The sequence below is a fragment of the Eubalaena glacialis genome, chromosome 18 (genome assembly GCF_028564815.1).
Source record: "Eubalaena glacialis isolate mEubGla1 chromosome 18, mEubGla1.1.hap2.+ XY, whole genome shotgun sequence".
Classification (NCBI taxonomy): Eukaryota; Metazoa; Chordata; class Mammalia; order Artiodactyla; family Balaenidae; genus Eubalaena; species Eubalaena glacialis.
This window is the reverse complement of record NC_083733.1, coordinates 1,353,474-1,369,227: the sequence shown is the minus strand read 5'-3', so window position 1 is coordinate 1,369,227 and position 15,754 is coordinate 1,353,474. Positions and strand designations below refer to the sequence as shown.

Here is a 15,754-nt window from a genome sequence, read left to right as displayed (position 1 = left end):
CAGGTCTGCCCAGCCCCACCTGGGAGCCTCTGGAGATGGCCGCCCCTTCTGGAAGTTTCCTTCCCAGTCGTCCTCCTGGGCCCAAGCTCAGACTCACCGTGGCCCAGCCGTGCGGCCTGGGGCACGTCAGCTGCCCTCCCTACCGTTGCCTCCCTGGTAGAGAGCCCACGGACGCACACGTGGGGGGGACCTGGGATGACAGGCTGGCCTTCACGGCAGGTGGTCACGGCCACTCTGCTCTGTCGCCTTTGTCGGTGCCGTTGCTAGTGCGGGCGGGTTCTCTTCCCAGGACCAGGGCAGCACTGCTGCTGGTGCTGTCCGCAGGGCTTGTGCGGTCACGGTTACTGGGGCCAGTACGGTCACCCTTGCCCCTGTTACCGTCACCAGCACTGTTACCGTCCCGCTTCTCCGGGCTGGCAGGGCCCCCGCCACTGGCGCCAGGGCAGACCTGGCTTCTAGCTGTCACCTCTGCCTCTGGGGTCCTAGGGGCCACGGCGCCCCTCTCTGGGCTCGGGCTGCTCTTCTGTGGGACGGGGACAGGACATTCAGGCTGTCTGGAGGAACCGCGAGGGCGGATGGGCAGGGCAGCGGGGGGGGAGGGGGTGGCAGCACGTGCGACGCGGTGGCCCCCTCCAAGCACGCGCGGGGTCCCGCAGCCCCAGCTGGGGCGTATTGGGGTCCGGGGCCCACCGCCCGGGTGTTGGGCTCCGTCTGTCACGGGATCTCCCCGCAGCCCAGGGCGCGGGCGGCTCTGCCGGGCCCACCTGACAGGTGAGGAGACTGAGGCTGGGCGAGCTGAGAGTGTCTCCCAGACCCAGGATGGGAGCCGCCCGGGCCGGCCCCTGATCTGACGCTGTCCCCTGAGCCCCCACCCCATGCGGCGCTGGGCTCCTCATTTATTTATTTATTTGTTATTAGGCCTCTATCTCCGCACGTAACTTCTTATTTCCTCACCGCATGTTTCCATTACGGCGGCGGTGGATGCAGCCGATAAGATCGGTCCCTGGAGATGGGACAAAGGGGCCGCCATCGGCTTGAGGGCTGGTCATATCCTGCCCGAAAGGGCCGAGCGGGGCCTGAAATGAGCGATGCTATCGGGGGCTTATTGTGTGTTGATGGGGAGGGGTCCTGCCTCCTTGGCCACCCCCTCCCCCTGCAGGCAGAGCCTCTGTGGCCACCCGTCCTCGGCCCCGTCCCCCCACAGCACGCCCCAGCCCCCATCCCTCGGGCAGATGGCCCTGGCATCCATCCGGCTGTCCCAGGTCCACCCGTGGTCTCTGTGGGGCTGGGGGCTGCTGGGTGCAGGGGGCACCAGGCCGTCCACCCCCAGCCCCGCGAGCGCTCACACACGTCCAGGTGCTCAGGCTGGAGCTGCCCCCGCCCCAGGCTGCCCGAGCCCCTCAGGGTGCCGAGATGCCCCTGCCTTGACTCAGCAGTTCAGCTTCTAGGAATTTACCCCCGAAAAATAATCTCAGCGTGGACAGGCATAGGCTGGGGAGGATAGTCATCGCAGCCATGTGGAAGATAGCAAGCCATTTATTTTTTCATTTCTGCTCTGGTCGGCACAATTTCTCCAAGAAAGGGGAGAAATGATTCTCAAAGAAGCAAATTGCACGCAGATACCCGTGCTGCTTTGCCCGTGCGTGCGTCTTCCCACAAACACCCAGATCTGGGGCTGACGTTGGTGCAGCCCCACCGCCGCCCACCACCTTCCCTGGTTCCTGGGCCCTTGCTAATTCAGCCAAAATTCTGCCGCCCCGGCCCCTGAAGGCCTGGGACCTTGCTGGGTCTCAGAGGGCAGGAGCAGTCACCTTGGCGGGTGAGAGAGAGCACCGGCTCCCGAGGCAGAGACCCCGGTGGAGCCCGGCTGTGGCGGCACAGTGCTCGGTCGAGGGCCCAGTTGGGGAGCCCTGGGGTTCCTGGGCGGGAGGGAGCTGTGTCTGGGGTGGGGACCAGCCTGGGCCCGCTCTGTCCTCCAAGCCTCCTGTTTCCAGGCCCCTGCCCCTGCCCAAGCATTATTCCTCCCTGTCTGCCCCTGAAGGGGCAGGGAGAAGGACAGAGCACTGGACAGGGGTCGGGGGCCTGGGCTTGAACTCAGTCACCCCGTCGCACTGTGTGGCCAGGTCCCCTCTGACCCTCGGTCTCCTCGTCTGTGAAGGGGGAGAACAACCACCCCTTAGGGCACGTGGTGATTTGAGGACGGAGTCATCAGTGCCCTGACAGCAGGTGTCTGCTGGTTCCACACGGTGCAGTGAGCGCGCACAGCTTATGAGAGGGGCTTTAGCAGTTCCCGGGGACTGGCCTCACGCTGGTCATCCTCAGGGACCCTGGGGCCCAGTGCGCCAGTTAGAGCCATGGCACCTTGGGCAAGACATAGCCCTCCCCGGGCTCAGCCTCCTTTGTGGGCGGAGCAGCCAGGGTGCTCATAAAGGATCCACAGGAGTTCAGGGCCCGTCACCATCTCTGGAAGGAGCTTCTTATTCCCTAAAGGGCTGGTCCTGCGGGGTGGTGCAGTGTCAGGACATTCTCGATGGTGTTGGCCAACCTCAGTGCCCGCCGCTGCCCCTCGGGCGGGGGTGGGCGCCTGTCAGGCTGGGGTAGGACGAGACTGGCCCGAGGCTGGGGGCAGCGCCGAGGTCCTGGCAGTGGCAGGGCGGGGCACCCTCTCTTTACCCCCTTGACCACCCAGCCTCTGCCCAGACCCTCGCTTGCCCACATGCCCACCCCTCCTGCCCATTCGCAGCAGAGAGACAGGGCTCCGAGGGACGGGAGGGTGGGGCCTGGGGACACAGGGAGCAGGGTGGGCCTGCCGGCCCGCTGAGAGGCGGTGAGCTGGAGGCTGACCGGAAGGAAGGGCCCTCGGTGGCGTTGGCTCCTGGAAAAACAGGGCAGGGTCCGGGAGGCCCAGGCTGATAGGAGCCTGATAAGCTACTTGCACAGGAGGTGTTTTCTTTACCTTATCTCACCGGTCCTGCTTCCAGCCCACCCTCCAGGACCAGGCTGGGCTGGGGAGAGCCAGGGGCCCCCACCCATCCCTGTTCTCAGTCCGAAGGGTCTCCCAAGACCCAAAGGGCCAGGGCCAGGGCCAGGGGCTGGTGGGGCCCTCCGCCCGCTTCACAGGTGGGAAGGCTAAGGCCCAGAGACCCAGGGCGCTTTTTGTTTTTTAAGCTTTTTGAGAAGGCTGGAGAGATCTCGAGACCTCCCATTTTGAGGCGCCCGGGGAGCCGTGGGGCTCAGGCTCCGTGGGACGGGGGGCAAGGCTCTGACCCAGGTGGGGATGGTGAAGGGGCCGTCAGAAACCTGGTGTGGGGCTGGGCCCCATGCTGCGCTGCTGGCTATCCCCAGGCAGTCCCAGCTCCACCATTAGCTGGGGCCAGGGTTCAGCCCGATAAAGACAGGCTGTTGTTCTGTGTCAAAAAATCAATAATCCCCAGCGATGTCCCAGCGATAGGAGGAGAAGTTCACAGCACCAGCTGGCGGGGGCGGAGGGGGGGTGGGCAGGGCCAGGGCTCCAGAACCTGGGGGCCACCCGCCCTGCCCGGCCATTACCCAGCTGTCTGGTGGGGCCGATCCACAGTGGACTCCAGGCCCAGGGGGCGGCATGTCCTCCTCCTCGCCCACCCCCCATGCCACCTCTTTGCAGATGGGAAGCTGGAGCCCAAGGTGAGGCTCTGGGCCTCTGTGCATCCCGGGGTCAGGGGAGGTGAGAGCAGAGAGGAGGAGGACTGCCCCCGCCCGCCCCCCCGCCCGGCCCAGCAGGACCAGATGCCCCTTCTCCCAGGCCTGTGGCTCGTCAGCAGGGCCCGGGCGTCCAGCCCCAGTGCCGCCTCTGGCCGCTGTCCTCCAGACTCAGGTGCTCGCGGGGGTCCACTGGGCCCAGGCGCTTTTAGGACACAGCCAGCTGACAGTGACCCTGGCCCAAGGGGCTGACATTCTAGCGGAGAGACTGGGAGTCAGTAAAATACACACGTAGACGCCATGGTGCTGGACGTGGTAGCAGCTCAGGGCACAGCAAGCCAGCAGAGGTGGGGATGGGCCGGCAGCCGATGGCGTCGCCCCCAGTGCACACGTGAGGGGACTCGGGAACACATGTCCCCAGCCAGCGCGTGCCCCCGGAGGGCCCTTCCCAGCCCGGGCCCTGTGACAGGCACCGTGCCTGGCGCCCATTGGCCCACGTTGGACCGGCTGCAGTGCCGCCCTGCCAGCCCCCTCTGCCGTCAGCTCCAGGAACCTCGCCTGCCTGCCGGCTCCACCCCACGCTCGGGCTGCCCCGTGTGACGCAGCCACCGGGCAGAGCCTGGCAGGAGAGGGGAGGCTGACAGGCAGCAGGTGTTGGGGGCAGGTGTGTCCCACCCCGCGGGAGGGCCTTGAGAGGCTCTCTCGGGTCTGAGCTCTGGAACCCTCTCCAGGCCAGCCCCTGCCACCGGCCACTGTGAGTGCAGGGTCTGTGGGCAACTTCTTAGGAAGGACGTTCTGGGCTCGAAGCCCTTTGAAAACCTCTGGCCTGGAAAGAGAAGGCCGCCCCGTCCAGGGAGGCTCAGGCTCTGCACAGTCTGCCCGGCCCGGAACTCGGGGGGCTGGGTGCCGGCAGAGGGCACCAGGGCCAGCGGAGAGGCGTCAGACTTCCCCAGGCGGCGGTAGGACCGGGGACGTCCAGGGGCCGCTGGGGGCAGCTCCCAGGAGCGTCCTCTCCTCTAATGTTCACTGTCAGGGAAATGGGCATCCATCCATCTTGGTCACGGTCACAGCTCCAGAGCCGGGCCCTCAGTAACATAAACAACACAGCAGTGATGCGGGGAGCTTGGCCGCAGGACGGGCGCGGGCTGGGGCGGCATCTCAGCCGGGAGATGGGGCTGGGAGGCTGGGAGAGGCGTTCACTGTCCGAGGGCGGCAGCCGGCGCTGGGCTCCAGCAGGTCGTGGCTCTGCGGGAACCAGAGCCTGGCTCGGCCATGGTGTCCGCTTCCCCCCCACGAGGCCAGAGATCCCAGGCCATACGTGACATCTGGTATTTAACCTGCAACGGCCAGTCCCCATTTTCATGTGTGCCCTCAGCTCATAGCTCCCCGGCCCCTCCAGCTTCCTCTCCCAATTCCGGTCCCTCCTGCCAGGGTCCAGGCCCTCCGAGGGGCTCTGTGGGGACGCCCAGGCTGGTGGAAACCCTCACCCAGCCCCGGAGAGCACTTGGAGGATTAGCAGCTCAAGTGGCTTTGCTCCTGAGCCAGCGCTCATGTGCGCCCTAGGCTCCCTCGGCCCGTCTTCCCTGGAGGGCGCACGTCAGCTTGTTCCTTCCATCTAGGCTGTACTGCCTGCCTTGGGGCCGGGGTCCTGGGGCCGGGCCTGTGTGCAGGGCTGGCGTCGGGAGTGTTTCCTGCCCCGCTTAGCTCCGTTGCTGCCACCTGTGAAATGGGGACAGGATTGTGCTTGGGGTCCGGAGCGTCCGGCCCCTTGATGTGCCAGATTTGCTGTGAGTGAGGGCACACCGCCTGCACTGGGGTCGTGGCTTTGGGGTCAGAGGGATCTGGGCTTCACTCTCCTGTGCTACTTGCTGGCCGTGTGACCTCAGACAATCCCTTGACCTCTCCAATTGCTTTCCTCAACTGGAAGAGAGCAGAGGAAACGGACCACACCCATTTTTACCCCAAGCTTTTTTAACCATGTCCCCTTGACACTTTGTCCCCATGAGTCACAGATGGGAGCCTGAGTCTTTCCAAAGGCGCCGTGGTCACTGGTGACACCGAGGGTTAGGATCAAGCTCCGCCCCTTTTTGTTTCCTGATGTGGCATTCAGGTGTGGCCTGATCCAGGGGACAGGCCGGTGCCCCATGGCCCTGGGTCTCCTGGTCCTGGAGCCCCAGGCTGCGTGGGCCTGTCTGCCTTCTTCCTGCCCTGAAAGGCGGGACAGCTCAGAGAAAAGCCTGTCAGCAGCCAGGGTGGGAGTCTCGCCATGGCCTGGGCCTGGGAAACCAGCCCAGATGGGAGAAGCTGCACAGCTACAGCGGATGTGTGGGCCTCCTGCAGAGCATCTGGCTGCCCACCGTGCACAGTCCCACAGCCCTCCCCATGCCCCAGGGCCCAGGTCTCCCTCCTCGCCTGTCCCCAGTCCCCCCTCCTCGGGGCCTTGTTGCCCCATCTGTAAACAGGAATCAGAAACGGGCCAATAGGGTGGGGCCCAGAAGTGGGGGTGTTCCGGGGAGCTGATGGGAATTTGCTGTCTGCTGGCCGTTTCTCTCCAGGCCCCATTTGCCCCCTCCCGCCAGATCACGGGAGGGTCACACGCGAGCAGGGCCTCGGCATCCACGCAGACGAACCCTCCCCTCCCAGCCCAGAGGTTCCATGACCACAGAGCAGAAGGGAGGGTGGGCAGCCCCGGGCCTTGAGTGTCCAGACGGGCCCCCACAGCCTCGGTGGTGCCCACCCCACATGGTCGGGCTCTCGCCTCTCATACCACCCAGGAGGTGGTCTCCTGTGCCTGCCCGGGAGCCCTGTTCGGTGTATCCACGTGATTAGGGCTCTGCCCCGCCATGGGCAGCGAACCCCACAGCGTACCGGGGCCGGGACACCCAGGCGGGCGGCTGCTGGTGGCTGCAGCTGTGTCCCGCTGCCGCGGCACTTGCCGTGGAGGCGAGGACGGTGGTCACGCGGCACCGCACCTGGGCTGCAGGAAGCCCCGTCACCGCTGAGAGCAGGCACTGGTGTCGTCTGTTTGGGGGATGGGTCCCCCCAGGCCCAGAGGGGCTGAGAGCCTGGTCAGGGTCGTGCAGGGACTGCAGCCCAGCCCAGCCGGACCCCTGCCAGCTTCCCGTGCTCACTGAGCATCCACCCTGCCGGGCCCTGCCCTTCGGCCCTGCACCTGTTGTGTCATGTGACCTTGCAACGGCCTGGGAGGTGGGCACCCTCATCCCCCACTTCACTTCACACAAGAGGAAGCCACGGGCAGGAAGGGACATGCCCTGGTACTGACCCAGGTCCTGGAGCCTCGGGGATGACGGGGGTCAGGCCTCATCCCCTGGCAGCTGGGTTACTAGGAGCTCCCTCCCCCCGCCAGGCATCTCAGTCCCAGAGGGCAGGGACAGTCCTGTTGCTGAGAGCTGCAGGACAGACACCACCTCCACCCCCTGTCCCCTTATCTCTCTGTCTTCCTAGGGCCTCAGCTACCACCCAGTCAGGAGGGTCAAGTTGGGGGCAGGAAAACGACTGGACTTGAGAGCTGGTGACCATGGGCAGGTCCCACCACCCTCGGTTCCGGACCGTGGGGGGCCCGGTGAGCTGCGTCTGCAGTGGGAGGGGCTGAGCCAGCATATGAGTAAGCAGGCCAAGGGGACAGGGGGGTGGCTCGCCCCACCCCGCAGACCCCCACTGACCCCGCTGCCTGGTCTGCTGCGTGACCTTGAGTGAGGCGCTCGCCCTCTCTGGGCCTGGTTCCAAGTTGGCGGAACCCCTCGGGGCCCACAGCCTCCCAGCCCACCCTGCTCTGGGCCCAGGCCCTTGGAGACTTCTAGAACCCTGCCGGGGCGGGGCCTGCTCACCCCTGGGGTTTTCTTTCCCTCTCTCCTTTTTCTCTCCCTTTTTTGTGACTTTTATCAAAGGCAAACAGCGTGATCCTGAGATAGGGCCACTCCCGACAAAGCCAGGGCCAGCTGGCCCCCGGGAGCTGCAGGGTGGGGCCGGGCGGGATTGATGAGGCCGATTAGATAAGTGGGTGCTGGTAGTGACCCCAGGGTGGGCGCCCACACGCCGATCCCAGAGCCCACTGTCCGGGGGCGGGGGCTGCCAGGCGGCTGGCCTTTGTACCCTGGAGGCCAATGGCCATTAGCACAGAGCCTGGCCCCTGGAAGGAGGGGCCAGCCGGCAGGGCGCAGGAGGCCTCCCTGAGCTCACCAACACTCCTGCAAACAGCAGGGCTACCCGGTCAGCGCTGCCAGCCCGCCTGCGGGGCCATGGCTCAGTGGGCCTGGGGCCTAGGGTGGCTGGGCTTGGTGGGCCTCAGAGCCACGTGGTCCGGGTTGGAGCCCTAGATTCTGTCAGAAAGGAGCTCGGGGCCGGTGGGGTGAGTGCAGCCCTTGCTGCGCAGCCTGGAGCAGGTCTCGCAAGCTCTCTGGGCCGCCCCTGTGGGAGGGGACGGGCAGATCGGAACCTCCTCACGGCTCGTTTTGCATGTTATTGAAGGAGGGCTCCAGGGCGTGGGGCAGAGCCAAGTCTGAGGGCAGCTCCATGCAGCCCTGGCGGGGGCCGTAGGCCTCGGGACACCCGGGCGCCGGGGGAGAGGAAGCGCGGGGCCAGCCGCGCCGACCGACAGGCTGTCTCGACTCTTGCAGCCGCCAGCCCAGCAGGTGAACTGAGGCTCAGCGAGAGCCGGGCAGAGGCAGGACTCAGCCCGCTTGTTGACTGCAGACCCCATTTCTCCCAGCTGCCACCCCATCTGCTGGGCTCCCAGGATGGGGTCCTAAGCCTGGCCTGGGGCGGCGATGCCCAGTCCTGCCTCCTTTCCCTGACCCCTCGGGACGCCATCGAAGGGTTTTAAGACCTAAACAGGTGTTTAAATCACATAAATATGCAAAGGCTGAATTTTCTCGTCTGGATCCTCACAAATGCTTGGGGGTGAAATTGAATCCCAGCGCGGCATATTTGCTCTGGAAATAATGTGTGTGGGGTTGTATGACAGAATAAATTAGTCTTTGTCCCAACGCTGTGCCTGTAGTGACGGCCCGACCCCCGTGGGGAGGTCCACCCAGGCAGTGCAGGGCCTGCCCCCTCTTCCAGAGGAGACCAGGCTGCGGATGGGGAAAGTGAGGGCAGAGCAGGGAGAGTCAGCCCCGCAACGGGAGAGTGGGGGCTCGCCTGCCACCCCTCCCCTCCCCTCCAGCAGCCTCTCCCCGCCCTCTTCTCTGTTGCTTCCTGCCTATGACCAGAAAGACCCAGAAAAGGGTGTCAAGGCCCTGGCCATGAGCCTGCTGGGGCTCTGGTTCAAATCCTACCTGCCAGCTGTGTACCTTGGGCCAGTTGCTTAACCTCTCTGAACCTCAGTCTCTCCCTCTGTACACCGGGGGGAATAACTTCGGCATGGCTGGGAGGAGTCCCTGTGAATTATGCCAAGCGCTTGACTAAGGCTCGATAAACAGAAGCCAGGAATTGTGTTAGGACTGGGAGTTCCCAGGGCAAATGGCATCACCCCTGCTGTCCAGCTGTGGGGACGGAGGCCATGGTACAGAGGTCAGGGAGGACTCGGCCAGGACCTCACCGGAGTTGGAGTCCTCTGTGCCCCGCTCTGGAGCTGGGAGGAGGAAACAGAGACATGGGTCACAGGAGGCTACCAGGGCAGAGGACACCTCCACCTGAAAGTCCACCCTGACTGGCCCACCATTGGAGATGCTGCCGCCCATGTTTCCTGGGAGCCCTGAGGGCAGAGGCCATGCCTCCCTCAGCTCTGCCCCAGGTACCCACGTGGGGTTTTGTGAGTCCAGAGACTGGGTTCTGGCCCCACCTCTGGCCCGGGCTCGCAGTGTGGCTTGAGCACCCCTAGGCCTCCCTGGGCCCCAAGTTTCCTGTCAGTATGGTTGGGAGCTGACCATTTCCATGGCCACCACTGTCTAGATCCTCCAGCTCTTTCAGAGGCTGTTTAAAAATAGCTGAGTCTTCCTGTCTGTCACTCTCCCAGCCAGCTCCTCTCCCGAGCTCAGCATCTCCTGCCCCCAGCCCCTTCCTCACTCATTCATACTTTCATTCATTCTCAGCCTTGAACTGAGCCCTCACCAGGTACCCAGTCTGCGAGGAGTAGGTGGCCTTGCCTCTCCTGACCCCCGTTCTTTGGGATACAGTTTTATTTCTGGTTGGGAGAGGGTCTCTGATAGGTGCTAACTGGGCTTTAACACCTGCTTGACTGTGCAAGGGGTTGGGCAGGAACTGGGAGCTGGAAATAGGTTATCTGAGTGGATGGATGTTGAACATCACCAGGGCCACCATGGACAGTTGCACAGGTTGTGCACTGCACAAGGGCACTGAATGAGCTGGGGCTGAGATCCAGCCATGTTCCCGTCGTGGAGCCAGGCATCTGCTATGGCCCTGCATCCACCCACATGGGGTACCCTTTCTAATGCCCAGCCTCTCAGGGACGGCCTCCCCTGGACCAGGGAGGGGGCTTCCAATGGCGACCACTGCCCGATCCTCAGCCCACATCCCTCAGATCCCTGGCCTGCCAGCCTTTCCCAGGCCTCGACCATCCCCCAGCAAGCCCTGAGTGGTGGGTTCTGCCCCGTCGTGCAGAACGGCCGCCTTTATCAGGAGCCGTCCTCCCTCTGGTGGTGCGTGATACCCAGGAGATGGAGTGGCTGCCACGGGAAGCACCAGCCACGCTGTTATCTGGGAGCTGGGGCCGCCAGCCCTGGGGCGCGATTAGGGGCCACGGCAGTTTGTCTGTGGTGCAGCGTGGGCGGGTGCAGGGGCTCACTGGCTCTGCCCCTTCCTCTGGGGGGCTACCAGGACTGGGGATGAGCTAGGGCCAGGGCTCTGAGAAAGGGGCCTCAGGACCCCACAGGTGCAGCGAGCCAGGGGCAGACTGGGGGCCTGGGGCTGCACCCCGCCCCCTCTCGCCCACGGGGTGACCTGGGCCAGCCACCTCCGACCCTGCCGTGTCCTTGAGTCTGTGTGGGACTTGGCCCACACTGGGGAAGACTGAACTGAATTCCCTGCTCCTCCTCCCCCCAGGAAGGTGGGTGCCGGCCTCAGATGGACGGCATTGTCTGCTACTGGGGGCCCAGGCCTGACAAGCCAGGAACAGGCCCTGGACACTGAAAGGAAAATATGTGACGGCAACAGAGGGAGTCGTGGTCACTGTCACTGTCACTGTCACTGTCGTCTGTGGCCCCAGCGGCAGAACTGAAGTCCAGAGAGGGAGTGGGCCTCCCCGCTCTGGAGGGCCAAGTGTGGGCCGACCCCATGAGGCTTAGCGCAGGTCTGGCTGTCTGGACGGGCACCGGCCATGGTGTTGGGAAGCGGGATGATTCTGCCTTGACCCCACCGTCCTGAGGGGGGGGGATGGGAGGGGGCAGGTGGTACACGGCTCAGCCCACGGTGGGCTCCCCGCCAGCCTCAGAAGGAGAGCGTAGACCCGTCGGATGGCTGGCCAGACCATTTGGATGGCCAAGTGAGTGCCCAGCAAACCTGCCTTTAGACAGCCTCTCCCCACACACCCAGGCCCTGGGGCCAGCTGGGCGGGGGACCAGAGACCCAGATATACCCAGGACAGCAGCGGCCCGGGCTCAGATCCTGGCATCCCACTGCCAGCTATGTGGCCTCTCGGGGCCTCAGTTTCCTCATCTGTATTGGGGGGTGGTGGGGACCAGGAGAGGGCCGACGTCATAGGGCCATTTGGGCAGGAACGGGTGACCGCATGCCGGCTGGCACCCTGCAGGCCCAGGGGAGGGGGGGCGCCATGGGCAGAGCCCTGGCTGGGACCCTGGCATCCTGGGTGCACGGGTAGAGGACACGGCCCCTCGTGGGAGGGCTGCAGAGTGACACGGCCGGCCTCTGTCCCCCTCACCGCGGGGCCGATAAAGGGCGCCGCCTCCTGGCCCCGTCCTGGTCCCCTGCCATCTTATCTGCCCTGGGGAAGACAAGGACCCAGTTAGAACATTGTAGCCGGGCCTCCTGGTGTATTTACACGTTATCTGTGCCATTAGGCCGGCAGTTATCTGATAATCGGGCCCATTAAGGCCACAGCCCGCCCGATCGGGGATCCAGGAAGCAGGGCCAACGCAGCAGCGCTTGCTCGGGGCCCAGGCCAGGCCACGTGAGGCCTCTGTGGGCCCAGGCAGCCCAGGTGGCACCCGAGGCACAAGGCGGCCCCGCCTTCCTGGGCAGAGGGCGTGTGGCCTGGGGAGGGACCGCCCTCTGAGGGCACGGCCACCATCATCCCCTCGGCTGTGGGGACGCTAAGGCTCAAGATGGCAGGTAACGTGCCAGGTGTGCATCTCCCAGGGCGGCCCGGGCAAATTCACACAACCTTGGTGCCTTGAAACATCAGAGATCTACTCTCTCACAGCTCTGGAGCCAGAAGTCCCAAATCAAGGCGTGGGCAGGGCCGCGTTCCCTCAGGGGCTCCAGATGCAGTGTCCCCCCAGCTGTATCCCACCAGTGCCCGCCCTGTCTTCAAGTGGACTTCTTCCTGTGCCTTTTTTTTTCTGTGTGTCTCTTATGAGGACATTTGTCATTGGCTGTAGGGCCTACCGGATAATCCGATGGTCTCACCTTGAGATCCGATCTCAGTCACATCTGCAAAGACCCTTTTTCCGAATAAGGGAACATTCCCAGGTTGCGGGCGGAGGTATCTTTCGGGGGCCGCCATCCAGCCCACCCCACAAGGTCACGTGGGTCGTGCGCTGAGGCTGGACTGAACCTGGGAGCCCACCTGCAGACCCTGTGCGACCCCAAGGTCCCTCCCCGTGAGAAGGTCTGTGGCGGGGCTCCTGGCAGAGGCCGGTCTGTCCACGTCAATGGAACCGAATCCTGCCGGTGGCCGGCCACAGATGCCGCTCCCCTAGCTGAGCCACAGGAGCCACAGCCCGGGCCACGCAAGCTGGCAGAGTCCGGGAGCTTGGCCCTGATCACAGCACAGGTGGCCGCGGCCTGAGAGCCTTAGGCCCTCAGCCGGGTGACAGGCCGCTCGGACAGGCAGCCGCCGACCAAGGGCCTCGGCAGGAGTTGGGTCCAGACCTTTCCAGAGAGCAGGCGGGGGTCCTGCAGGGAGTGATGCTGGCGCTACCCGAGCGCGGTCCGGCTGTGCCGAGGGCCTCGGCCGGCAGTGGGTGGGGGAGGGGAGGAACACTTGGCTCCAGGCCTGGCTCCCCCGCCAGGCCCTGTGCTGAGATGCTGAGAGGATTGACTTGCTCAGTCCTCACCCCAGCCACAGGGGGTGGGAGGTGCGGGGTCCCTGTCTCAGAGACGGGAGCCAAGGCCCAGCGTTTCACAGCTGCCCACACAGGCGTGCTCTGCGGATTCTGGGGCTCAAGCTGATGGGAAGGGGCTGGGAGGACCATGTGGAGGGGACGGGAGGTGGTCTCATGGGCGTCATCATCCGCCACTCTGTGCCTGCCCCCATGTGAGGCAGTAGGGGTGACCCGGCTCCGTGTGTGCGTCCTAGGCTGTGCAAGGCACACGCGTCCCAACGCAGCAGCCAGGGTCCCGCCGAGCGGTGCGCCCGCCTGCTCAGGTGCAGCTGCAGGCGCCCCCGCTGTCCTGTCTCTGCAGCCTGCCATCCCCCAGAACAGGTCTCACTGCAGGGGCTGGCCTGGCCCCCAGGACCCGGCACCAGCCGCCATCCCCCTAACCTGGGCCAGGGCCACCCTCCCTCCTCTGCCCTCAGCCCCCCAACTGCTCCTGGGGGGGCGGGTGCCGCAGGACGGACTGGACTTGCGACCTGGACCTCCTCACACCTCTGACATCTCTCCCTGCAGATGAGCTGGAGCTGCTGCTGCAGGACGGACAGAGGTGCGTGCGGGCTCGGTGCAGCCTCGCCGAGGGCCTGTCCTGGGGCCCATTCCGCGGTAGCATCCAGACCAGAACCTCATCCCCCGGGCAGGCGGAACTGGTAAGGAGCCCTGACCCCGGCCGCAGTGGCCAGGACAGTGTCTGGCCCAGGGCACAGCCCCCTTCAGCCCCCTGAGCCAGGCCCGGGCTAGACTCTCGTGCAGGAGCAACTGCCACTCCACGTGAAACGTGTCAGGAGATGCAGCCATGAGGTGTTGGGAGCAGGGAGGAGTTAACTGCCTGGGAGCACGGGGAGGGCTGCCTGGAGGAGGTGATGCGGGGCCTAGGGACCTTGGGGTGACACAGGGAGGGCTGCCTGGAAGAGGTGATGCAGGGCCTATGGGACCTCGGGGTGACACAGGGAGGGCTGCCTGGAGGAGGGGTTCTTTCAGCAGGCCCTTAATGAATGAGTAGAAGTTGGCGAGGCAGAGAAAGAGAAGGGCGTTCAAGGGAAGGAAGCAATAAGGAACCAAGTGGTGGGACTGGACCTGGCCTGTGGCCTGTGGCTGGGGAAGCAGGCAGGGACTGCGCTCCGGCACTGGGCTTCACGGGTGGGGCCACCCCTCGTGGTAAGCGAGGTGGTTTTCTGGATACTTGGGGGCAGCTGCAACCAAGGGTGAGATATTCGTTGCGTTTCTGTGCCTGTGGGCCCCCAGGTGACAGGGAGAGGGCGCTGCCTGAGTGTCTCTAGCGCGTGCTAATGACCACTGGGCTGTCATTTGTCTCAGGGCTACTGCTGAGCTGCCTTCAGTTTATGGCAAGTCGGTGTGGCGTTCTCTTGCAAAGGGTGCAAATGCTCATTTTAAAATACGTTTCGGTTAAGAAAGGGCGTTGATGTATGGGAAGCAAGTAAGTGTGGGGCAGTGGAATGGGCACATACGTTGTGGTGGGAACCGGGAGGGGCCCGTGCTTGATGAGAGTTCAGGAAGCATCTCCTAGCCATGGTGACGCTTGCCTGGGAGGCCGGGCAGCACCCGGGTTGGTCCCCTCAGGCCCAGGCTCAGGTGCCCCAAATGTGCAGGCACAGCCATGGCCTGGGCCCTTCTGATTCCTAATGTGGCATTCAGGTGTGGCTGGATCCAGGGTACACACTGCTGGCAGGTGCCCTGTGATGCTGGGCCTCGTGGGCCTCTGATGGGCCTTCAGTGGCAGTGGCGGGGCTGTGTGTGTGGGGCTTCCCCCTAGCCCTGCGCCTGGAGGCCAAATGCTGCCTTAACAGCTCTGACCAGCTCCAACCCGGCAGAGCCCCCGTCTCTCTGCCAAGGAAACCAGGGCCCCAGGAACTTGGCCTGCAGCAGGGCTGGTAGAGAGCCGTGGGCAGGATCCCCAGCTGCAACCCTCGGACTGCCGCTCACAGCCCCCACCCACTCCCGTGTGCAGTGAAGCCTGGGCTGTGGGTCACGCTGCCTCAGAACTTCAGAGCTGGGGCCCGGGCCTCGGGAGATTGGAGACGTCTCAGCTGAGGCCCCTGGGCTGCCCACGCCGCCTGTCCCAGCTGAGTGGCCAGGTTCAGAGGGGCGGTGCTCACCCAGGCCACTCAGCGAGGGGGTGGGAGGCGGCCCAGGACCAAGGGCCCCCACTTTTAAGGCCAGGCCATCCCCATGGCACAGGGTCCAGGTCCTGGGGTCTCCTACCCTGTGGCCATTTTGCCGTGTGCCCCCAGGCAGGCCCCCACCTCTCTGAGCTTCTGTCTCCTCAGCCTTTGGGACCTCAGGGGGGACACAGGGGAGCCCTGAAGGGTCCTTGAGGCCCGAGCCTGCGGACCCTGCAACCTCCCCGCAGAGGAGAGGGTGGGCAGAGCAGCAGCTCCTCTGTGACGTGGCGGCCTCCCGGGGCAGCCGGGCGGGTTAAACGCAGTGATCCACACGTGGTGCCTACCACAGGGCGTGGCTCGGCAGGCAGCACGGCCAGCAGCCCTGCGGGAGGGATGACCCTCTTGCCCCGTGGCCCCAAGCGGGGAGGAAGCAGTGGGAGCTCCAGTATGGATTTCAGCTCCTTGGAAGGAGCCACATTTTGGCTCCACTGTGTGACCAAGGCTGTGGTATTTACAGGAGTCCCTGTAGGCAGTGAGCTCCCCGTCACTGGAGGTGTACAAGCAGCAGTTGACTCTTGCGAGGGAGGGTAGGCCGCTGGGGGGAGTTAATAGGAGCTCCGTGACTCTCGTGTCTGAACTCTCAGAGAATAGCCGTAAGCAGTGATGGGACAAAGGCGGGACGGCTGAGGACTGGGAAGC

The 15,754-nt window shown here is 64.8% G+C and overlaps 1 protein-coding gene across 1 annotated transcript in view; it reads left to right on the top strand.

Annotated features, from left to right (window-relative positions):
* The window catches only part of ZFPM1 (zinc finger protein, FOG family member 1), a 69,849-nt gene that overhangs the window by 38,775 nt on the left and 15,320 nt on the right, over positions 1–15,754 (top strand). Inside the window, 1 exon segment of the mRNA XM_061173003.1 lies at positions 13,449–13,582. Within this exon segment, the coding sequence (XP_061028986.1) occupies positions 13,449–13,582 (134 nt within the window).